This window comes from Hemicordylus capensis, chromosome 3 (assembly GCF_027244095.1).
Source record: "Hemicordylus capensis ecotype Gifberg chromosome 3, rHemCap1.1.pri, whole genome shotgun sequence".
Taxonomy (NCBI): domain Eukaryota; kingdom Metazoa; phylum Chordata; class Lepidosauria; order Squamata; family Cordylidae; genus Hemicordylus; species Hemicordylus capensis.
In genome coordinates this window covers 331,829,622-331,853,445 of record NC_069659.1, presented here as the reverse complement: position 1 = coordinate 331,853,445, position 23,824 = coordinate 331,829,622, and the positions used below count along the sequence as shown (strand labels likewise).

The 23,824-nt window shown below is 42.3% G+C and overlaps 1 protein-coding gene across 1 annotated transcript in view; it reads left to right on the top strand.

Moving 5' to 3' along the window:
• Window positions 1-23,824, top strand: part of SI (sucrase-isomaltase) — a 220,785-nt gene that overhangs the window by 116,707 nt on the left and 80,254 nt on the right. Inside the window, exons 46-59 of the mRNA XM_053309014.1 lie at window positions 975-1,148; window positions 2,063-2,221; window positions 3,119-3,322; window positions 3,813-3,967; window positions 4,964-5,132; window positions 10,934-11,030; window positions 11,138-11,250; window positions 11,575-11,700; window positions 14,512-14,640; window positions 15,799-15,909; window positions 16,745-16,807; window positions 17,068-17,184; window positions 19,674-19,758; window positions 20,811-20,949. Of these exons, the coding sequence (XP_053164989.1) occupies window positions 975-1,148; window positions 2,063-2,221; window positions 3,119-3,322; window positions 3,813-3,967; window positions 4,964-5,132; window positions 10,934-11,030; window positions 11,138-11,250; window positions 11,575-11,700; window positions 14,512-14,640; window positions 15,799-15,909; window positions 16,745-16,807; window positions 17,068-17,184; window positions 19,674-19,758; window positions 20,811-20,949 (1,841 nt within the window). The remainder of the gene's footprint in view (window positions 1-974; window positions 1,149-2,062; window positions 2,222-3,118; window positions 3,323-3,812; window positions 3,968-4,963; window positions 5,133-10,933; window positions 11,031-11,137; window positions 11,251-11,574; window positions 11,701-14,511; window positions 14,641-15,798; window positions 15,910-16,744; window positions 16,808-17,067; window positions 17,185-19,673; window positions 19,759-20,810; window positions 20,950-23,824) is intronic.

Genomic DNA, 23,824 nt, shown 5'->3' with positions numbered 1-23,824 from the left:
TCACTTTTATTGCAAGGATATTGCAAACCATTTATATAGTGTCAGTCTCAATATAAATGCTGCTTTCCTACTCTCTGCTTGACAGAAGCCCAGTAAGGAGAAGCCTCATTAATTAAACCAGGAAACTCTTGATTTGATCAACAAAGTAATGGAGCATTATAATTGCCAACATATGTAATGCATTCAAATATGGACCAAGTAGGAATAGAGCCATTCAGTCATAATGACATCAACTACATTATTCTTCCTTGGGGCTTTAGTATTTATATGCAGGTTTCAAAAGCAGCTGCTGGTAAACCCAATTACTAGGGATACTGCAAATATCTATTACTTTAGTTCCTGGTAGTAAAGATATGACAAACACCACTTAGACATGGTGCATCCTTCTAGTCTATATGCTCTGTGGTTTTCAATTAAAACAATGATAAACGCTAGCTAGATAAGATGTCAGCTGTAAAATTTGATGAATAACTTCAGATTCTCTTCCAAGGTGAACATTTATTTTATTTTTATGATGTTTATATACCGCTTTTCAACAATAAGTTCCCAAAGCGATTTACATAGACATACATGAATAGCTTGTTTCCCAAGGTGAATATGGCCCTAGTTGTAACAAAAATTGGAAGGCAAATGTGCTATGATGGTGATACTGTGTCCTGTCCTGAGCATGAGCAGAAGATTACAATACACAAGAAAGGGCCTGAGAGTGGAAGACCAACTGGCCGATTGGCAGGCAGACAGAAATCACAAAAGCTGGCTTATCCCTCAGCGCATAAGCAAATATGTTCACCATGTGTGCAGAGATGTGTCCATCTATGGTTTTGCATTGATGCTTCCAGCCAACCTGATGTGACAGACCCAGCAGAAACTCATGCAGTAAAAAATGGGGATGAGGAGCCGGAATGAGGCTGTGGCAAGCTGTTGTGAAATCATAAATAAAAATATAAGAACAATGTTCTGTTTGTTTTTTTCAGGATGCCTTGGATATCAGAGTTACCCACCCGGGTTATTTTGATCCAAACAACTTAAAATTTGCTGAAATTAAAATCCTAGGAGTCGTAGCCTCCACCACACCTAAAGTTGTAGTTCTTCAGAATGGTGCAGCGATCCCATCCAGTCATAATGAGACCTTTGATAGTGCAACGCAGGTAAGAAAAATAATTTCGAAACTTTTGAATCACCTTCAGCTCTTGGGAGATGTTTCTTCTTCAGCCTTTGCATCAAGTGCACTCTTGTAAGGCCACTGTGACAATGGGATTTTTATGAAAGACTTCCTGCTACCTGCTATGTTAAGCTCTGTACCCTTGAATTCCACACACTCATCTGTTTGAAGGCAGGGAGAACAGCCGTGATCATTTTCAACTGCACTTTGTATTTCTGGGCGTTTTGAGGTTGGTTGCTTGCTGGGAAGAAAAGGTGTTGTGAGCTGATTCTTATGCTACAGGAGCCAAGACCTTTCAAACCCTGAGACACCAGTCTTAACCACTATCAGGCTGGAGAAAAGTGTTCCATGCATTGAACTTCTGTCAGCTTTATCATGGAATTATAGTATCACTCTGATCCAGATTAGCTCCCAAAGCTGGTCTTCATCCTGGATATTCTGCCTGCCACAATATCCAGCAAGCCAGCAATATGTCAACACATGCTACTAACCTTCTTTTCACAGCCCATTCAGGTTCTTCCCTGCATCCTCCTTCTGACAATTTTCATCCCTGGGCATTAAGTCCAGTTTCCACCGATTTGACCTACTGAAGTTGTCTAGACTTGAATCCACCAATCCCACTTGGCTGCTGTCCCTTTGGAAATACATGTTTGCCAACCCAACTCCTGACAGAGAAGTGGGGGAAGGGCCTTCTTAGAGATTTATTCTCTTCTGCTATCATCGCATGCCTCCATATATGTGTCTGTCGATGTCTAACCTATCACTAAAGACCTCAACCTACTTCATTTAACCAAATGCGATTCATCCAATTTTGTAATATGAAGCTTCCATTTAATGCATTGGAAAAGAGAATGTCAAACTAAATTGCTCATTCTGTTGTTTCTGTTTTTGTGCCCAAAGACCTTGTACATTACAGGCCTTCAGCTTGCACTTGGACAAGCATATACATTAAGATGGAGCCAGGACACAGCAGGTACACCGGACAATGAAAGATTTAACTGTTATCCGTACCCAGAACCGACTCAAAGTACTTGTGAAGCTCGTGGCTGCACCTGGGAGGTGAGGAAAGCTTGTAAGAGGGAATTGGTGGAAAAGGTGATAGGAAATCTTTTGTTGTTGTTGCTGCTGCTGTTGCTGCAATAGGCCCTCCTCTCCTTCCTAGAAAAGTCAACCAAGAATCTTTTCAGCTTGTTTTCATCAAGTGAAAAATCTTTTCTCCTCTGCCTCTTCCTCTTCCTCCTCCTCCAGAAGGGTTTCCCCAGTTTCCAAAACTGTTATGATTTGTAGTGAGCTAAACAAAATAACTGAAGGCTGTTACACTTGCTTGGCTTATGGCCCCATTCAGTTTACAGACTGTCTATAAAGAAAGCTCTAGACCATTTACAGAGATCAAAATAACAATTGGTGCTAAACCCTTGGGACAGAAGAAGTGCAGGCCCTAGATCTAATGCAATTATCTCCAAAGGAGACTGCCAAAGGGTGGAGAAAACTCTGGCGTTGATTTGGCCTCTATGTTTCACTTTGTCTTTTAAATTATAAAATACCTTGGCAGAAAGGGATTATATGGATGTAGTAAATAGCAAATAAAAATGGAGTCTATCTCATGAGACCGCATTGTTACAGGGCTCAGGAGAGTACTGTTTCCTACTCCTGCCTACGTTGTACCTCTGCAAGGCTGCACATCAGGCTGTTACTGGGACTGGGAGACCTGTGCATGGCTCTCATGTCCCCACCCGCCCTTCTTTTCACCTGAGTGTTTCCTGGCACTGGAGCTTGCATACTATACAGTGGGCCAAGTGGGGGGTGCTGGTTGCAAGGGAACATGCAGTTGAATCTAACTCAGTGGTCAACAGCTCCCATTATCCAAACTACCCTTACTTTTAAAAACAAGAATCCCTTCTATGTTTCCTGTAAGTCAAATAGTATGGACTAAATGAAAATGGCATTTTATTTCAGGTCACCTCTACTTTTGGTGTGCCAAACTGTTTTTATCCCAGCAACTATGGTTACTCCGTCAGTAATATTCAAAACTCTGCTCAAGGCTTGACCGCTGATCTCCATAGGGACACCAACATCCCTAATCCCTACAGTGGTTCTTCACCTATAGACCTGCTTCGCTTGGAAGTGACCTACCATTCCAACCACATGCTACAGTTTAAGGTAATCTCCATTCTCCTGAGATCTACTTACTCCCCACCCCATGTTAAATCTATATGTCTGAAAACAGAGATATGTATGAGAGCCCACAAGTGGAGGCCACTGGAAAACCCATCCTCTTGGAACCAGTCTATGCCACATAGGCAACATTTAAAAGCACTCTACCCTAAGTCACTGAAATGCAATTTCATGCCTGACTACACCACCAGTGCTGCTCAGGCCAGAGAAATCTATTACTGCTGTGCAGACACCACTGTGCAGAGTGTGTGTGGGAAGAAGCTAAAAAAAAATTAATGCACATCATGTGGAGATCTGCCACATGGCAGGAGTGGTGGTGGGGGGTGGGGGGTAAACTTGGAAGGAAGGAGTATCATCATGTAATTGGCCTTCTGTATTGACTCCATTAAACATGAAGGGTGCTGTAATATCAGAGAGATCATGTGTGTGTTTTTGTGAATTCTATGCACCTTGAAGAATGCTGTCTTCTCCATAGATCTCTGATCCCAGCCACAAAAGATACGAAGTTCCAGTACCACTCTTCACACCAAACAGTCCAGAGAGTACAGATGCTGATCGGCTTTATGAAGTGGGAGTTGTGAATAATCCATTTGGCATACAGATCAAACGCAAAAAGACAGGGACCATTGTGTAAGTGAAATGATTGCCCCCAATAACCAGTTTACTTTAGCCTCCATCATCAGGGGAAAGACCGTAGAATGAAGATTCCAAGCTTATTTCCCAATGTGCCTGGAACACAATCACAGCATGGGTAGAGGGGTGAATTACACGAGGATATCTTGCCTGCATAGCACTAGGTCTGCCTTGTGCTGTACATAATGCTGTTCATTCTTACACCCTATTAGAGTGGATTGTTGGACCATTTCCTGTGCTGTATTGAACCCATTAGAACTGAAGGACACTGTACTATCAGAGTACCCTTCAATGGCAGCTATCCTGGTATTGTCATAGCTAATGCCATGGTAATTAGAATCATAGAGTTGTGTGGGGAGAAAGAGGGGGCTTGTGGGCCATTTAGCCCAATACCCTGCTTGATTCAGGAAATCATGAGCTGTTTATACTTTATCCACTCTGGTGATCCACCCCGCTAGGTAATCACCTCCATATGTACCAATTCTGTGATCTCTAGTCCATGTTACTGCTCATGGAAATCATCCTGGCTGTGAATCGGGCAATTCTCTCTTAAGTGTCATCATGACATGTAAGTTGAGCACCCACATGGTAAAAAAGAATGAACACCCTGTCTGACAGTAGGGTAGTAGGTTGTACCTCCTGGATCTCCCAGTTATTGGCACATTCCTGGTTGTTGTGTTCTTCTGTGAGAAACAGCCTCCTTCTGTAGGACGGCATACCATGCAAGGGTTCAGTGTCCCAGTGATACTGCATGTGACACAAATTGTACCAATGCAAAAATTGTACACATGATGTACACAAGAGTAAGCCTAATATATTTTCAGTGGGCTTACTCTTGTTTTTGTAATATATGCAAATTTTTGTATTTACACTATTTGTGCAGCTTGCATGCACACAGAGTGTTACTGGGCTGGCATACACTTGGATGGTATGTCAGCCACTTTTCTCGTCTGCTGTCCTGAACGGTATGGAGTAACCATCCTTCTCTTGCAGCTGGAATTCGCAGGTACCCGGCTTCACCTTTAGTGACATGTTCATTCAGATTGCGACTCGCCTGCCATCACAATATGTATATGGATTTGGAGAAACTGAACATACACACTTCCGGAGAGACATGAACTGGGAGACCTGGGGAATGTTCACAAAAGATCAACCTCCTGGTGTAAGCAAAGTTCTTGATTTTTACCTTTCTGCAGCACTTTTAGTTCATGTGACTTTGGGGAAATGGAGGTGTCCTTGGACTTAGAAAAGAAAACAGGCTGCTTAAAACTATTAGGAACACAGAAACATGGGGAGCTGCCTTATACTAGAAGTGTGGATAACTGTTTTGAATTGAACCAGGTTTGATTTAAACTGGCTCAGTTCAACCGGTTCAAACACAAATGGAACCAGCCTCAAAACTGGCCGGACAACTCAGACCAGCACAGCCCTGCTGCCTGATTGGGAAACTTCCTTCCTCCAAGTGCCTGAACTAATACCACCCACAGGCACTGATTGATTACATCGGCCTTGCCCAGAGTCCTTCGTGAGAGGAAGGACCCTGGAGGCTTTTTAAGGAAGGGGGCTTCCGCAGGCGGCACAGCCCGGCGGCACGGCCAGCCTGTAGGCGGCTGCCAAAGGGTGCCGGCCTTTGGTGCTGGGCTGAGGGTTGGGCCATTCTATTTTCAGTTTGGCTGTTTGAAGAGTTGTTGTAGTATGTGTGCCAGCTTTGTTATTGAGACTTGGTTGAAGTAGTTGTAATGTGTTTGGGTTTGTCTGGAGATGGGGAGACAGGGGGCGCCTTCGTGGAAAGCGGGGCAGCTATTCCAGTGGTGGTGGGGAATAGAAGAAGTAACGTTGGCAGGTCAGCAGGCCATTTCAGGGGAAGGGTAGCCAGAAATTTAATAGCTGTCTCCCCTTCTGGCTGCTTTGTCAGCTCTTTGACTTTGGGGAGCACTGCTAACAACCCACATAGCCTTACCTTGCTCCTTTGCAATGCCAGGTCGGTCTAAAATAAACCTGAAGTCATCCATGATTTGATTATGGATGTAGGGGACAACGTGATGTTCATCACCGAGACTTGGTTGGGGGAGGCTGGTGGCCCAGTCTGGTCCCAGCTTCTTTCTCCAGGTTATTCTGTAGAGGAGCAGGTGAGGGGACGTGGGCAGGGAGGTGGAGTGTCTGTGGTGTATAAGGATAACATCTCCCTTACCAGGGTCCCTGTTAGGGTATCAGACCATATTGAATGTGTGTACTTAAGTTTGGGGACCAGGGATAGATTGGGACTTCTGTTGGTGTACCGATCGCCCCGCTGCCCAAGGGAATCCCTTACTGAGCTCGTGGACTTGGTCGTGGAACTTGCGTTGGAGTCTCACAGACTTCTGGTACTGGGGGACCTCAATGTTCATTTCGGGACCAACTTGTCTGGGGCAGCTCAGGAGTTCATAGCGGCCATGACAGCTATGGGCCTTTTAGAATGGTCCGCCCGAAGAGGTTATTGGATCCGGTAGGATTCCAAGAAGCCTTGGAAAGTTTCAATGTTGGCTCTGCTGGTGATTCTGTTGATGCCCTGGTTGAGAATTGGAACAACTTGCTCACCAGGGCAGTAAACACGATTGCTCCTAAGCGTTTCCTCCAACTTGCTTCAAAATTGGCCGCTTGGTATACGGAAGATCTACGGGGGATAAAGCGGCAAGGTAGGTGACTGGAGCGCAAGTGGAGAAAGACTTGACTCGAATCCGACAGATTATGACATGATCTATGCTCAGGCAATATGTGTGGCAAAGAAGCAGTTCTTTTTTGCCCATATTGCCTCTGCGATTTCTCGTCCAGCCGAGTTGTTCAGGGTTGTGAGGGGAATAGTATCTGCCCCCCCTCCCTTGAACCAGAATTTAGAATCATGAGTTACCCGCTGCATTGTGTCTAAAGAATTTTTTCACAGACAAAATCTCTCGTATTCGGGCTGACTTAGATGGACACTCCAAAATTAATTTGATGTCTGAATTGGAGGTGTCCGGCAACTCCTCTTATACAATTTGACTGGATCAATTTCAGTTTGTGACTCCTGGTGATATAGACGAGCTGCTTGGGTGAGGCCTACTGTCATGGCTCAGACTTCTGACTCAGAAGAGTCAGAGCAGGAGGATTCGCCTGCTAGTGAGGGCTCTGAGGCACAGCAACAGGATTTGGCAGGGAGAACAGACTCTGGAGCTGAGGATTCGCAACAGCTGCCAGACATGATTTCTGATGGGGAGGACCCTGGGATTTCACCTGTCTTGAGAAGATGTCTCAAGAGGCAAGCTCAGTGGGAGTCACGCAGGTGCAGGAGATCACAAGAGAGGAAGCCGAAGTGTTGACTCAGGGAAACCTGATTGGCTGCTGGTTCTCTTGAGCCATATATATTTACCAGTCTCCCAATTGCTCAGATGCTGTTTGCAACTTTCACTGTCCGCAGACAGTGTGCTCTATGAATTCCAAACTTTCCCGAGTTCCAGTTTGCCTTGTTTATGCTTTCCTGCTTTGTTCCATTAATTCCTTGTTCTGTGTCCTTCGCTCGTTTCATTCCTTGCTTTGTGTTTTTCTTTTCACTTGTTACTCAGTTATTGTTAGAGGGGGGTACCTAGTTCAGGTCAGGGGACTTAATTCATTTACTATTATCTTGGTGAGCCTTTTATTTTCCTGATTATTATCTAGGAAGGAATACTGGTTATCTAGGGAACTGATTATCTAGACCCATTTCAAACTGTTTTTTGGGCGGGCTATGGGGTGGAGACTGCCTTGGTCAGTCTCATGGATGATCTCCAATTGGGAATTGACAGAGGAAGTGTGACTCTGTTGGTACTTTTGGGTCTCTCAGCGGCTTTCGATACTATCTACCATAGTATCCTTCTGGAACGTCTGAGGGTGTTGGGGGTGGGAGGCATTGATTTACAGTGGTTCCGCTCCCACCTCTCGGACAGATTTCAGATGGTGTTGATTGGATATTGTTGCTCTTCAAAATCTGAGCTTAAGTATGGTGTCCCTCAAGGCTCCGTACTTTCTCCAATGCTTTTTAAAATCTACATGAAACCGCTGGGAGAGATCATCAGGGGATTGGGAGTTGGGTGTTACCAGTACACTGATGACACCCAGATCTACTTCTCCGTGTCAACCTCTTCAGGAGCTGGCATATTCTCCCAAAACGCCTGCCTGGAAGCAGTAATGGGCTGGATGAGGGAGGGATGAGGGATGATTGAAGCTGAATCCAGATAAGACGGAGGTACTTATTGTGTGGGGTCAGAACTCTAGAGACGATTTTGATCTGCCTGTTCTAGATGGGGTCACACTTCCCCAAAAGGAACAGGTTTGCAGTCTGGGAGTACTTCTGGATTCACACATCTCCCTGGTTTCTCAGGTTGAGGCGGTGGCCAGGGGTGCTTTCTTTCAGCTCCGGCTGATACGCCAGCTGCACCCATTTCTCGAGATCAATGACCTCAAAACGGTGGTACGTTTGTTGTTAACCTCCAGACTGGACTTTTGTAATGCGCTCTACGTGGGGCTGCCTTTGTACATAGTCCGGAAACTTCAGTTGGTTCAGAATGCGGCAGCCAGGTTGGTCTCTGGGTCATCTCAGAGAGACAACGTTACTCCTCTGTTGATGGAGCTACACTGGCTACCAATAGGTTTCCAGGCAAAATACAAAGTGCTAGTTATAACTTACAAAGCCCTAAACGGCTTAGGCCCTGGGCATTTAAGAGAACGTCTTCTTCGCTATGTGCCCCATCTCCCTTTGAGGTCACTTGAGGAGGTCCGTCTCCAGTTGCCGCCAACTCGTTTGGTGGCTACACAGAGATGGGCCTTCTCAGCTGCTGCCCCAAGATTGTGGAATGCGCTCCCTACTAAGATAAGAGCCTCCCCATCTCTGGCAATTTTTAAGAAACTTCTGAAAACACATCTCTTCAAACAAGCTTTCTCAGCTTTTTAAAAGTTGTTTTTAAATTGTTTTGGCTATTTAATTGGTGTTTTATGATGTTTTAATTGTTAATTATTATTTTATGCAGTTCATAATTTTTATTTTAATTGTTAATTGATTTTAATTGTGTTTTAATGTAAAGCACCCTGAGACTTTTGGAAGCGCGGTATAAATTTTTTAATAATAAATAAATAATAATAAATTTTAAAAGGTGGCCAGTGAGTTAGGACTGAACTTGGCCCGGTGCATTATGGAGCCTTTTGACCATTTTAATGATTTGAGGGGAAGGGTGGAGGGTCATATGCTTAGCAAATGGGACAATTCATGCTTGCTTCTTTTGACAAATGCATTGTAACAAATGCATTTTTAATGAGGAAGAAAATGATGAATCCCAGAAAGTGGAAAATACTCATTTGCTAGATAAAATGGTTTCTGGGGCTAAGTGATTTAGAATTTAATTTGGGACTGGACATGCCAATGAATAGCATGGAAACATTTTCCCCAGTACTAGATTCCCAAAATGATTGTGCTTGTAGAGACTGAGAACCAGTGTGGTGCAATGGTTAAAGAGCTGAACTGAGACCAAGGAGATCTACATATTGGGGGAAATGTCCCTACCTAGCCTGCAGAATTACTCTGGTAGAGGGGGAATACATTGCTGATCCTCACTGAAAGACTTCCTCTCCTCCAGGGTACTTCCAGAGCATGGACAGTGCGGCAGGGGCATATCTAGGGTGAGGTAGGCAGGGCTCGTGCCCCGGGTGCCACTTGAAGGGGGCGCCATTTTATAAAATTAAGAAATTAAAAAATGGCTGCCAAAACCAAAATGGCCACCACGAATGCTCAAATGGCCTCTTTGATACCCATGGCCATGCCAGACCCTGCAGAGGCCATTTGAGCCTGCACGGTGGCCATTTTTATATATATATATATATATATATATATATATATATATATATATATATGCCACCGCACATGCTCAGATGGTCCCTGTGAGGCCCTAGAGGCCAGCGGGGGGAGGGGAAACCTTTGCAACCTCCCCAAGGCCTTTAGGAAGCCCCTCGAAGGGGCTACAGATTAAAAATAATTTTAAAATATAATATAAGTCACTGTACACATATTCAGTTTGGCACTATGTACAGAGAATCAGGGCTAGTGAATACTGAACTGAAGCTTATGAGCTAGGATTGTATTCATTTGCTCTTACTTTGCTTCTTGTGATAAGTGAGTTAAATGTGATATCTTAATAATATGGCTAATAATGAAGAGTTTGTCTTTGAAACAGTGTGAAATCCTTAGTATTAAGCCCCACTGGGAGTTTCTTGCTCTCTTTCTCTCATTTTAACTGTCTTTCTGAAATACTAGATTATATTCCAAGCAGTGACACAGTTTACTCTGCATATCCTTTAATTATTTTCAGAGTATCTGGGAAAAGTCAAATTCTCCATTTATTTTTAAAACTTATGTAATAGCGATGCTACAATGCATAGTAGAGAATTAGACAGGCACTTCTGTTTAGTTTTCCAAGTACACCTCCACATAATATTTGGATATTTCATGAGCTCCAGCATACTGAAATTTGTAGTTTTCCAGCATTTTTTGGTCTGGCTATGTCCACTGCTAAATAGTTTTTGAAATATTAAAAGATTAACAAGCTTGACTTGTGTTTTTGAGCTGATATTATGGTAAAGTTATCTGAAAAATGGATGTCAGATGTTTGGACATGGGGCACAATTTCAGTGCTTGCCCTAGGTGCTGTTTCCCCTAGATACGCCTAGATACACAGAGCCGGGACATTTGACCACTTGTTCCCAATTGCAGAGGGACTGGGGAAGTTGAACGTGAACCACAGTTGTGTCTCTGCAGCCCCTCTTTTCATGTTTCCTTCAGTAGTCAGGATGCCAGCTCTATCGTTTATTCCACCAGAAATACAAAATCAGATCAGTGAATAAGGATGTATTTATGACAGTTCCTTCAGTCATTTATTATTTGGTGCAGGGGACATTAATTTTTTGCAATTCTTTCTTCCACAGTACAAACTGAATTCATATGGCTTCCACCCCTTCTACATGGGAATGGAAAATGACGGAAGTGCTCATGGAGTTCTTTTGCTCAACAGTAATGCTATGGGTAAGAAATCTCTCCTTTGCATTCCAAACACAGTGTCATTTGTTGCTGACTGATTCATTTGTTGTAACTGATGATTGATTCTTCACTCTGTTTCGTGAATTTTCCAGATGTCACTTTTCAGCCAACACCCGCTCTGACATATCGCACTATCGGAGGAATTCTGGACTTTTACATGGTTTTGGGGCCAACTCCGGAAGAAGTGGTTCAAGAATACACGGCAGTAAGCCAGCTTTGAAATTAGCAGTTATGTGCCCTGATCTAACAAAGGAGTTCTGTTCCTGCAAACAGGCTTCCACACAAGCATGTAATCTAGATGCACATCCACATCATGCTTTCACCCCAGAGCCAACTGAATTGTCTGTCTGCATCTTTTTGTGTGGTTGCAGGATGCACTTGCCCTCTCTGGGGCCGTAGTTGTTGCACGTTACTAGTTATATTCACATAGGATTGGATTGGGACCCTGAAGTACATTGTGTTTCTTCCCTACCTCTAATCCTGATGGCATGTTTTAAAGATATTTGTTGTGGTTGGTGGTTTTTTGCAGCTGATTGGACGACCTGTCATGCCACCCTATTGGGCACTGGGATTCCAGCTGTGCCGCTATGGATTCAAAAATACAGCTGAAGTCAGGAGTCTGTATGAAGAAATGAGGAATGCTCAGATCCCCTATGTAAGTTTCCTGCCATTGCAATGTGTTGCTGTTAGGTACCCAGTGAGTTGAGAGTATGGAGAGAGGTACAGGCTTCGTTTCTAGAGCTGAGCAGGTAGCAGGTTTGACCTTCTAACCCAACCTAATGGTGACGCTGAGTGCACCTATTCATATTTACTTATTCCCATACAAGTGAATGGATACAGCAAGAATGTGCAGCAGAGAGGGATACAGTTTCAGCATGGGGAAACCCTTCCTGGACCCCAGGGCTGGATTGCCTCACCTCTCTTCATCCGAATCCCACAGAGTAGCAGCATGTGTATTTTGCCCCACAGTGTCCTTGCAACACACTGTCCCTGCTTCTTGACAGTGGTCACTGTTGATAAGTGTGAATGGGTTGCTACTTTCAAATAAAAGAATAACTATCTAGGATTCTACTGGTGAAGACCTAGAGATAATTTGAATCACTAAGAACTGTGGATAACCAAAGCTTGGATGGGCTGCCTCTAAAGGCAGGTTCTTTATATGAAACATGGCTTCCACTTACAGAAGGGCTGTTTTGCACTTTGTGGGTGAGCATTGCACAAGGCAAGTGAAATCCAAAAACTGAATCTAAAAATCTCCTTTGACTCTTAGGTCAAGAACTGGCACAAACAGAAGCTTTTAAGTGTGAGAGCTAGAGATGAATGAGCTCCCCTAGAATTGCCTCAGATATACTCAGCAATTGTATTTCAGCCTCCTGGCAATACGAAGGAGAAATGCTTCTGCTGTTTAGCTAAAAGGCTTTTTAAAATTTCTGCACCTTGGGAAATGGGGGCATGAGAGGCCCACAGGGAACCATCTGACCCTGAGGATCCTCATGGAGAGGTGTCTTCCACCTCACCGTCTCTCTTTTCCAAGGGCACTCCTTTAAACTAAGACGCAGAGAAAATCTCAATTTCCAAGGGGTGTCCCCTGGAAAACAGTGAAATGAAAGTACCTCCCCTGCAAGAGACTCTCAGGGCCAGAAGATCACCCTTGGATTATTCCTTTGTCTCCTGCCCCAATTTTTGAGAAGTCATTCCTTGACAGGGGGAAGCATTTGGCCCAGTTTAATGCAGTGGAGCTCAATCACTCACAGGAGTGTTAAACTGAATTCAGCTGCTGCATGGGCAAAATGTCAGAGTTGGAGAATAATCTGGATTTGTTTAAAATTGTTTAAAATTCATTTTGAAATCTTTCGGAGGATTTTTGCCAGCATCCCTAATGGGAATTGCTGTAAACCTTGACTGTGGTTACACCAGGTAAACTCTTTTGCAAACACAAGTGGTGGGCATATGCTTGCATGGTTGTTTGGATCCAGCCCAATGTTATTTTGGTATATGATTATAGAACTGACTTTGAAGACTCCAAAATGGATGTCAAAGTTCCTCATATTCTTTAATCATTTGTTCACAACTGTCATTTCAATCCAAGTGTGCACTAATAGCAGCGAAAGAAATTGAAGTCCAGTATAATATTTTTCAGTGGGGTTTTCATGTCCCATACACTTAATTGCCCAATTAGATTTTTAACCTAATCCATTGCCGTGTAATGGACCTGTAATCAATGATCTGCTGGGATTTCAAGTGTCCATGGCTTCAGTTTGTTTTGTAGAGACTTGCTACCTTGATCAAATTTACAGCCATGGGGGAAACTGGCTGCCTAAATTTAAAAATGTGTTAACATTTATGGAAGGTGTAACATATCAATAATTTTCAGTGCTAAGGAGAAGAGGTAATGCTCATGCTGCATATCTTGCTGGTGTCTTTTTTGGTTTCTGCATTGCTGATTGGGAGATTTATGGTTGATACCTGTCACTAGAAGATGTGGAGATGATCACAGTGGAGTAAAAAATGTAACTTAAAAATACAGGCAGCTCTATCTATGTGCTTTCTCTTGATGCAAACATATATCTACCAAAGGTAATAATTGTCCCCTTGATTGAAATGAACATGGAATTCCCATTAGCAATAGGTAGATCTACAGAACTCTGCTTAGCTGGATCAACAACTGGGTATTCTGATCTATTCTCTTAAATGTGTGAAGCTACATGCTACTGAGAATGGGAACAATCCTGAAAAAGCTAAGTACAAAGCACCCAATGACAGTTAAATGCATGGGCCAGCATCTTGAGTACCATTGAACCAGCACAAGACTAGTTGTATTAAGTCTAGAGCTTGTGTTGTGCTAGTGCGTTATGTGCAATAGGTGTGCATCCTGTGGCATACCTCATACTGTATGTTTCAAAGGGAACTTTAGCAGATTTCTGAAATAAAAGCCCATGATTTTACTCAGCTATGCTGGCTTCTTGTACTAGCACAACATTATTCAGTGCACAAGAGCACCACTAGTCAGGATCCCAACTATGTTTAAGACTTTACATCTTTAAGTCCACAGTACACTGAACATCTACATCTGAAACGTCTAGTTTGCCAAGTGGAGTTTAAAATTTTTCTAAGCTGCTTTAGAGATTTCGAGGCTCAATCCACCACCCTATGTTTTGTCTCTTTTGAGATTCAGTTTTGAATCTTAAATTTATTGGGTATCGTCCAGCACTTCAGCAGAGTGGAACCATTGATGGAAAGTTCTCCCATGCTTGGAAAGAGAGTGGAAGGCTCCTTGAATGAGTAAAACTCTCCATCCTCTCATAGAAGGACCTTCTGGCAATGACATACCATTCCAATGAAGGTCTGGAGGCCACCTGTTGAAATTTCCCTAAACCAAACTCACTAAGATCTTGCCATAGCATATCACAAAACTTTTGATTGATTGATTTTCACATATGTCATCACTGTCTTTGTTTTAACACAGGATGTGCAATATACCGACATTGATTATATGGAAAGGAAACTGGACTTCACTCTTGGCCAAAACTTCAGTGACCTTCCTGAGTTTGTTAATCAAATAAAATCAGAGGGCTCGAGGTTCATCATCATCCTGGTTAGTAATTTAACCTGTAACTTCTGTTGTCATCTTTCTGTATTGCCTTTCCAGGTAGTATGTATTACTTTTCCAGGTGCTGCTGAATTAGTCCAGAGGTCAATCTAGTTCAACATTCCTGTTTGCAGATATGGTCAGCCGGTGGCCACCAGGATGCCCACAAAATAGGGCATGAAGACTGACATACTCCTGACATTTGGAACATAGGAAGCTGCCTTATCCCAAGTCAAACTATTAGTTCATCCAGTTCCTTAATGTCTACATTGTGTGGAAGTGCTCTTCAAGGGCTTCCAATGGATATTTCAAAGCCCTACCTGGAGATGCCAGGGCTTGAACATGGGACGTTCTGCATGCAAAGCAGATGCTCTTCCACTGAGCTCTGGTCCCATTTGCCTCCCAGGATCTAGAAGAAAGGTTACATCTGAACCTAAACATTTAACTGGATGCCTTTTTAAAGATATCTAAGCCACTGCCAGTGAGACTATCTTATGGCTATGAAATGTGCAAGTTAATTATGCAGACTATGAAGAAATATCTTCTCCTGTTTAACCTCCCACTGCCTGCCTTGACATTTTCTCATGTGTTCATTCTCTAAGAGAGATCAGAGCACTGCCCACAGAACATTTTTTTTTGTGCTACCTTCGTTCTGGAAAATTTTCTTCCGTCCTCTGCCATGCTTGTGAACTAGCAGGTAGGCAATCCCAGCAAGCTGTGCAGCATTCTATTGGTTGGGAAAATGCATCCCGGCCTCCAGACGGCAGCGCTGGTATCTTCCACAATCCCAGTACTTCACATGAGCAGCCCTACCCAGGTAATGTTGCTCAAGCCTGGGTAGGGCTACTCATGTGAACAGCCTCCAGAAGGTTTTAGAAAGTGTGTCAAAACAAGTGATATTTTTGGAATCTTTGGAGTGAATTAGCATTGTACACATGGCATGTATTGTTATGTTTTGAAGAATGTGATATAATGGACTGCTGGATCTGTTTGTATGGGTTTGTTTTAAAGTTTTGTTGTATATTTTGATGTTTAGCCTTGTTAGCAACCTCAGCCAGATTTTGGAAGACGAAAAACAGGAGGCAAATAAAATGCATGACTGAAATAATTAGCATGCATATCTACTGCTTTTCTGTAACAGTAAAACTGTCTTGTCTGCTGTAGGATCCTGCTATATCAGGCAACGAAACTCAACCATATGAAACATTCCTAAGTGGTGAGCGGGAAAAGGTCTTCATCACGCTGCCCGGCAGCACAGAGATTGCATGGGCAAAGGTACTGTTGCAAACCATTTGCCACATCCCAAATTTCACAAGATTTTTGTGTAGGAACTTATGAGACCTGCCACCTGGCAATTAGTCTCTATTGGGGGGCGGGGCGGGTTTAAGACCTGCTGTTTAGAGGATGACTGATTACTTAAACAAAGTCAAAGGGTTAGCCATTTTTAGACCAAATCTGTACTGCTTTCAGTGAATCCTCTGAGCATGTGTAGGAATGGAATAGAAATGGAAGTATGGAGGAGAATCCTCTTCCTCTCCCTTCCTCTTCCACTTCTTTCTCTTGCTTCTCAACGCAAAGTAGAAGGTTGGAGAGCAGAGGTAGTGGGATGTGGCAGCTAACATGCCACCACCAGGGGGGTTTGGGGAAATGATGGGCTACCAGTTGCAGCATTCCTGTGGACATGGTGGGCAAGCATTTCACTGCCCTTCTCAATCTGCTGCCTCATCCAGTTTCAATAATGGTCTAGATGTGCATGTTTAGGAAAATAACTTCTCAGACTTCCTCAAATATGACTGGAGGACATTTCCAAAATTGCCATAAGGCATGGAGTCTGTTCTTTTATGACTCTCCACCCCCAACTAAAAATCCCCACTAGTCGCACAGAAGCACTGTGGCTTGCTCACCATGTACTCTGGATTTCGACCAGGCGGCTTGTTTCCATAGGATGCATTTATTCTATGCATTTATGTTGTTTGTGGACATGCAGTCAGACATACAGCAGGTGAATGGAATGAAGAAATGAATTAGTGCTTCAAAAGCAGCATGTCTCATGAATCATAGAGTAGCAAATTATGTGTGCCTGACTGCTTCTTTTCCCTTTTCTAATTAGGTGTGGCCAGATTATCCCAATGTAACGGTTGATGAAAATGCAAGCTTGGCAATACAGCTAGAGGTATTTCTTTTACCACATTCATTTATTATTCCTCAGTTGTTACAGAAAATCTTGACCTTGGTCAGAATGTCCTTGACCTTCCTGTTTTAAGCCTAATATTCACCATGCTAGTTACAACAATGATGGTGCATGCCCACATGTCTTATTTGGTTTCATTTATTTTTACACAGAGAATTTTGTAGAGCTGGTCGAAGCAGAGATGTCGAATACACAGCAATCTCATTTACTTCATTTACTTCTCTCTTTTCTTTTGTTATCAGCGGTACCGAGCTTATGTTGCTTTCCCAGATTTCTTCCGAAATTCCACATCACAATGGTGGCAAAGAGAAATAGAGAAGTATTATGCCGATGTCCTGAAGTTTGATGGTCTGTGGACTGTGAGTACTAAGCGCTATCTTTTCTGCTTCTTTGTTTAAAAATATACTTGGCATTTATTTCCTAGGTATGTTATTCAACCTTCGGGAAAGCTTCCATTTTATTGATTTTTAAAAATTCATTTTTACATTTATATCCTGCTCTTCCTCCAAAGAGCCCAGAGCAGTGTACGTGGTCATGTTTGCCCCCACAACAACCCTGTGATGCAGGCTAGGCTGAGGGAGAAGTGCTGGCCCAGAATCATGCAGTGAGTTTTATGGCTGAACAAGGATTTGAACTCAGTTCTCTCCAGTCCTCTCTTTAGATTCCACGTTTTCTTTTGCTTACCTCTGAAAATCAGGACTTTTATTTGCCCCAGGGAGCTAAACCAGTGGGAGAATGTGAAGCTGGAAAGGCGCACACATTAACTCACAGTACACTGACTCACTGGCTTTACTGAAGTGAATTAAAGTGGCTTTATACAACTATGCAGTTAAATCAAACTTCTTCCCTCCTCCTGCTTTAAATAGAGCTTGGAAGCAATATTTGTTCCCAGCAAACGGCAGTATTAAAGAAAACCCATAGTCAAAATACAAGCAATAAAATTTGATATCTACTAGTCGTCACACTGAGGAGTCTCTAGAAGTCTCAGACGTTAGAGGTGCTCTATTAATATAAGAAAAATGTTACAGCAAAAATAAAAGTTTGGCTAAAAAGGGAGAAAGCACCTCTCCAAGAAGCTTCTTTTCATCTTGAAAAACTGTTAGTCTAAAAAAGGAAAAGAACAAATGCCAAAAGGCCCCAAAGGCCTTCCAAAGGGGTTTCCTCTACTTTATACCTTAGCCAAATTATCCCAACTCTTCAGGTTTTTGATTGGTTAATTCTCCCTTAGACCTTTTTGTTCACGCAGGCATTTTAAATTTGGGTTCTTTAATTCAGCTTTTCAGATTTTATCTGATCTTTAACTAATTTTAAAATGAGATTTTAATGCTGCTATGTATTGTATTTTCACCGTTTTTGTCTGTTATGATCTAATGGGTTATGTGTTTTTATTGTATGTGTTGTGAGCTGCCCAGAGAACAATTTGTTTTGGGGCGGATAACAAATAAAGATGATGATGATGATGATGATGATGATTAGCAACTCAGCCAAATTCATATTCATTAATCAAATAAGTTCAGTATTGGCTAATGATGACACAGCGCATTTTCTAATACTGTCCTTTCTGTTCTCAAATTTTCTGTTGTGGGTATGCAAGCAAACTCTGATTGATACAAGCAATGTATCAAGAAGCTTGGTTGACTGGACCCTCTCACGGTAGCTTATATTCAGGCATAGGAACATAGAAAGCTGCCATATACTGAGTCAGACCATTGGTCTATCAAGCTCAGTATTGTCTTCAGAGACTGGCAATGGCTTCTCCAAGGTTGCAGGCAGGAATCTCTTACAGCCCTATCTTGGAGAAGCCAGGGAGGGAACTTGAAACCTTCTGCTCTTCTCAAAGTGGCTCCATCCCCTAAAGGGAATATCTTGCAGTGCTCATACTTCTAGTCTCCCATTCATATGCATCCAGGGCAGACCCTGCTTAGCTAAGGGGACATGTCATGCTTGCTACCACAAGACCAGCTCTCCTCTCATGGAGGCAGCAATGAGATAGTCAAGGTCTTTCCACTGGCTTTTGTTGAAACTTCCACACGTCAGTGTTAATCCATCCAAAAATCTCCATCAAACTGCTGACCTGGCTGAAAAGCAAATCATGGCTCTGAATCATCCATTTTTGACTCTGGCTTCAGGTCAACTCTATCTGGGCTAAACTTAGGGAGCACCTACTCCCCTATGAATCCCCCTTGAATTAAGCTCAGATGGAGAGCTATTGCTCCAGGTTCTACCTCTATCTTTAGTCAAGATACCTTTACCTTTATTGGCCTTCTGCCAATAGCGGGGCTTGTTGCTCTGAAATGGCCTCCAAAGGGAGATCCTGCAGTCTGGCTCTGTTGAGTTTGGCAGTTTGTTAAAAGATACCTTTTCCATGAGGCCTTCTGTGATCTTTGACTCATTTAATTTTTGATTAGTGGCGACTAAACCTTAATCTTCTCATTTTCAGAATGTATACTGTGCTTAGGTAACTGTTTAATTTTAATATGTTTATGGTGTTTTGCAATGGTGTTGTTATATAACATTGGTTACAATCTTTGATCTATTACCACAGATTTGTTGAAAGGTACCCCTGCTAACTGAACAAGTACTCCTGCTAACTGAGCAAAGAGAAACATTTTAAAGTGGTGATTCTCTTATATTTAGAAGGGGGATAACAACCCTCCAGTGGATGTTGCTGGTTTCTGCTTTATGTTTCTTTTTAGACTGTGGGCCTTTTGGGAACAGGGGACTATCTAATTTATATATTATGTATTTTTCTATGTAAACCGCTTTGAGAACTTTGGTTGAAGAGCAGTATATAAATATTTGTTGTAGTAGTAGGTACTAAAATTTTAACTTCTAATACCTACCGTAGGACATGAATGAACCCTCCAACTTTATTGATGGAAATATTGGTGGTTGCCACAATGACACATTAAACCATCCTCCATACATGCCAGGTAAGTGCAGTCTCTAACACTCATCAAGTCCGATCCTGATACAGTTGATTTTAATGCAATACCTTTGAAAGCAATGAGGCTTCAGTTGGTCACCACTAATTCTTCCCATTGGTTGAAATGGAACTTCTGGATTGGGACCATAATCTAGTAATTTACTCATGCCATTTAAGTATTTTGTTTCATATATAATTTCATTTTATATATCAGCTACTCAAAAATACTGTTACCTCTGGATGGATGGATGGATTGATTAAGTGCCGTCAAGTCGGTATCGACTCTTAGCGATCACATAGGGAGCTTCTCTCCAGAGTTATCTGTCTTCAGCTTGGCCTTTAAGGTCTTTCAGTGGTGCATTCATTGCTGTCATAATCCCCTCAAATAGAAGTATACAGCATACAATAGTTGCAGCATACAATTTTTGCATTTTTGTAACAAGAAATTGATACCATAATCAATATGAGATAAATCGATATAGAATAAAGAGGGTTTCTTTTCCCAGTTTTGTCCTATTTTCTGAGCTAGTGCTGACCCGAACATTTTCTGCCATTTTTGCTACCCTGTTCAGAGGCAGAGATAATGGGGTGTGGGTTTGGCAAATGTTTCAGGGGTAGGAGTGGCATTCTGATCAGAGTGGTATTCTGTTCTGGGCTTACTGCAAAGTAGTGGTGTTGGGTCTCTTTGTCATCTTTTAAAATTATTTTTATGCCACATTTCTGTTACCCATGTGTGTCTGTGTGCACACATTATGTATGTGTGTGCATGTGCATACACACGAATGCACATGCATGTACACACACGCACACCTACTGAGGATAACACTTCATAGCATGTGATCAAGTTGATTCTAGTACATGAAAGCTTATGCTACAATGTTTGTTGTTCTTTAAGGTGCTTCAAGACTTCAAGATTTATTTATTTTTACTGCAACGAACATAGCTATCCCTTAGAAAGGGATTAAGCACTGATGAAGATAACTTAAACTAGTATTTATTTTCCTGATAGACTAATGGATGACCAACTAATTCTCTGGCCTATCATTATCTCCCTGTTAGATTTGGTGTTAAGAGAAAAGGGACTGGATCTTGTGACGATTTGCATGGAAGATGAACAGCAGCTCCCTGACGGGACACCTGTGAGCCACTATAATGTGCATAACCTGTATGGATGGTCACAAGCAAAACCTACCTACTAGTAAGTTGTTTGCATCATTTATCTTAGAAAATGGGGTGACATCTCTGGTAGCACTGTATGAACTCCTGCTCCCCGCAAGCCTGATAAATTTCACTAGTATTATCTCAACCCTTTGGGTGTCTCTTGATGACATTATTCAAGTATTTAGCATTATGAGGAACCTCCAAAGGGGCTTCAGGTTTTGTTTAGGTAAAAGGATTAACAAGGATATGTGGACCTCCACACCATCCAGAGAATTTTACTAGTCTTAAAATACAATATTTGGCTTCCCCTGAAATTATTGTAAAATCTTTTACTTTGGATTTCACTTTAGCCAAATTTCTGTGATAACCCATCTCCTTAGGGCAAATGTGAGAAATTCTCATTATTTACACTATTGTTCATTTGTGCAAGCACAGCTACTATCTGGTCTTATTTTCAATAAATAGGTTCCTATATTTTGGGTCAGTCTTTTTATTTTATTTCCAACTTAAAGACAAACGTATTTTTTTCATGTTGCTTGTAATGGGTGTTATCAGGAATAGATACCGGCAGTAGAGCATTTTTTAAGAACTGAAAACCATAAGATGGGGATTCCTAACTTTGGCTTTGGAAAGCCAGTGGTTGGGCATCATTTCTTCCAGCACATATTGTCCTGAAGAACTGAGAAACAAAGACAAGGAAATTTACCTTAGCCCATTTCAGACATTATGCTGTATGAGTGTACCAATGTCTGTACACTCCTATGTGTGTTTGTGTGAATGGCTGTACACTTCAAAAGTGAACAAGTATATAGGCCCTTCAAACGCATGGTAGAGATAGGAAGTGTACTTCTATACTTTCATTCAACATAACATGTGAATTACTGTCCCTCTGTACAGATCTATACCTGTGTACACTGTATACTTTTTGTACGAGTGTTGAACATAAAGTGTGAATGGGCCTCATATCACAGCAGATTCTTCCAAAAGGAAACTTGTACCAATCTGAATCCGAAATCCAAATTTCCCTGGTAACTAAAGTCTGGTAGGGGAAATATCAGAACGGGGAATCTATCCCTGCTTGGAACATATATCAATCTATATCTTAGACATTCTGGAGAAGCCAAGAAACATGGCTTCTGAGAAGTTTCATTCATTCATTCATTCATTCATGGTATTCACATGACTGTATGGGCGAAATGAAGGCTGTTCCAAAATTACCTTTTCACTGCACGACAGTCAAAAAATGTTACTGGGAGCACAAACTGTGCTCCAGACAATCTGCACTGCAGCAAATGCAGATCTCCACATTGTCCTAGCCTCTGGGAATCCCACAATGGACTGCACACTGAGTGCAGTGCATTGGGGAATTCCCCCCTCAGATGGGTGCTCTAGACACTCATCTCTGTGTCTTCTAGTGCTGTGTGCAGCCCAAGGAGACACAGAATCCTGGCAGCCAGGTTGGAGCACTTCATCCTCGGCTAAAAGCAAGGCTTAAAAGAAAGGTTTGGCCAGGTGGGAGTGCCAGGATCTGTGTGGATCCTGGTGCTATGGATGGGCAGTCTAGCCTAGCCTATGCTGCTTGTGAGAGCAGCCTCCATTCATTCATTCATTCATTCATTCATTGATACATAGACCACCTTTCATCCTAATAACCCAAAGTAGTTTAAAAGCATAGTAAACATCATCAAAGCAAAAACAAACAAAACAGGTGATACATCTATTTCTGTTCTGGTTCTTTTAACTGCTGCTCTTTGTGGTGAACCATGGCCATGGTTCGAATCCCCACACCCAGAAGTGTGCTACTTAGCAAGCAGATTCAGGTAGCACCAGGTTATTTTTCTCTGAGAGGCAAGGCATCTTCTCAGCCATCAAATCTGTAGTTCCTAGTGCTTACTGGTGTCAAGGAAGGCTTAGGATGGAACATGCCCATCCTCCAAGAATCAGGTGTTACACTGGAATAAATTGATTCAGTTCTTCAAAGGGTTAGCTTGAATCTAACTGTTAAACCATTAGATAGAAAAGGATGGAGAGAATGTTATGACATCTCTTACTGGGAGACTTACCAGGAACTTGGGGATTCCTCCCAGACTCAACTGAGGGCACAGGAGGGATTCAGCAGTAGGTGGACAATGAGGGAAAGGAGTGAGGGAATTTTTGGAGCTGGAGCAACAAGAATAAAGTCTTATAACCAATAGGATAGATTAATAATAATAATCTTTACTCTCACAAAATGGAGTAATCTTTACTCTCACAAAATGGAGTGATGCCTTTTTAAAATGGAAGCTAGTTATACCAAACTGGCTAATATTAACCCAGTTCATCACACCTATATAGATCACTGCATCATTGCTGAAGGCTCTAAAGCAGTAATTCCGGTTCTGCAGTCTATAATCCTAAATGTCTCAGAAATGAAAAAGATTCCAATTAAATCTGTTAGAGTGAAAGGCAAAGCAGACTGTATCAGTATCAACATATAAGCTGGCCAACGCTATATTCTCGGTTCTCCTGCCTCACCTGCTTACATGGTCTATTGTTCTGGTTGTTTTGAACAAACAATATTTTCCTCTCCGATAGTTATTGATATAGCTAAAAGAATATCAATATGATACTGTCTGTATTGTGCTCTGAACTAGATGTTATGGGAGATGTGTGATAGGTGCCAAAAGCCACTTCCCAGAAACTCTTTCATTTCTCTTCTCTGTATCCAGCAGTGTCTGGTTCATTGTCCTCACAATGCAAATTCCCCTGCCCTGACTCCACTTCATTAGATTCTACAGTATAAAGTTCGAACCGGAGTTTAGAACCAGTTTGAATCAAACCTAGTTCAATTCAAACCAGCCCATTTTCTACCAGTTCTAGCTCGAGTTGAACCAGCCCCCCCCCCCCCGAGGGCAGGTCTGAGTTGGAACCGA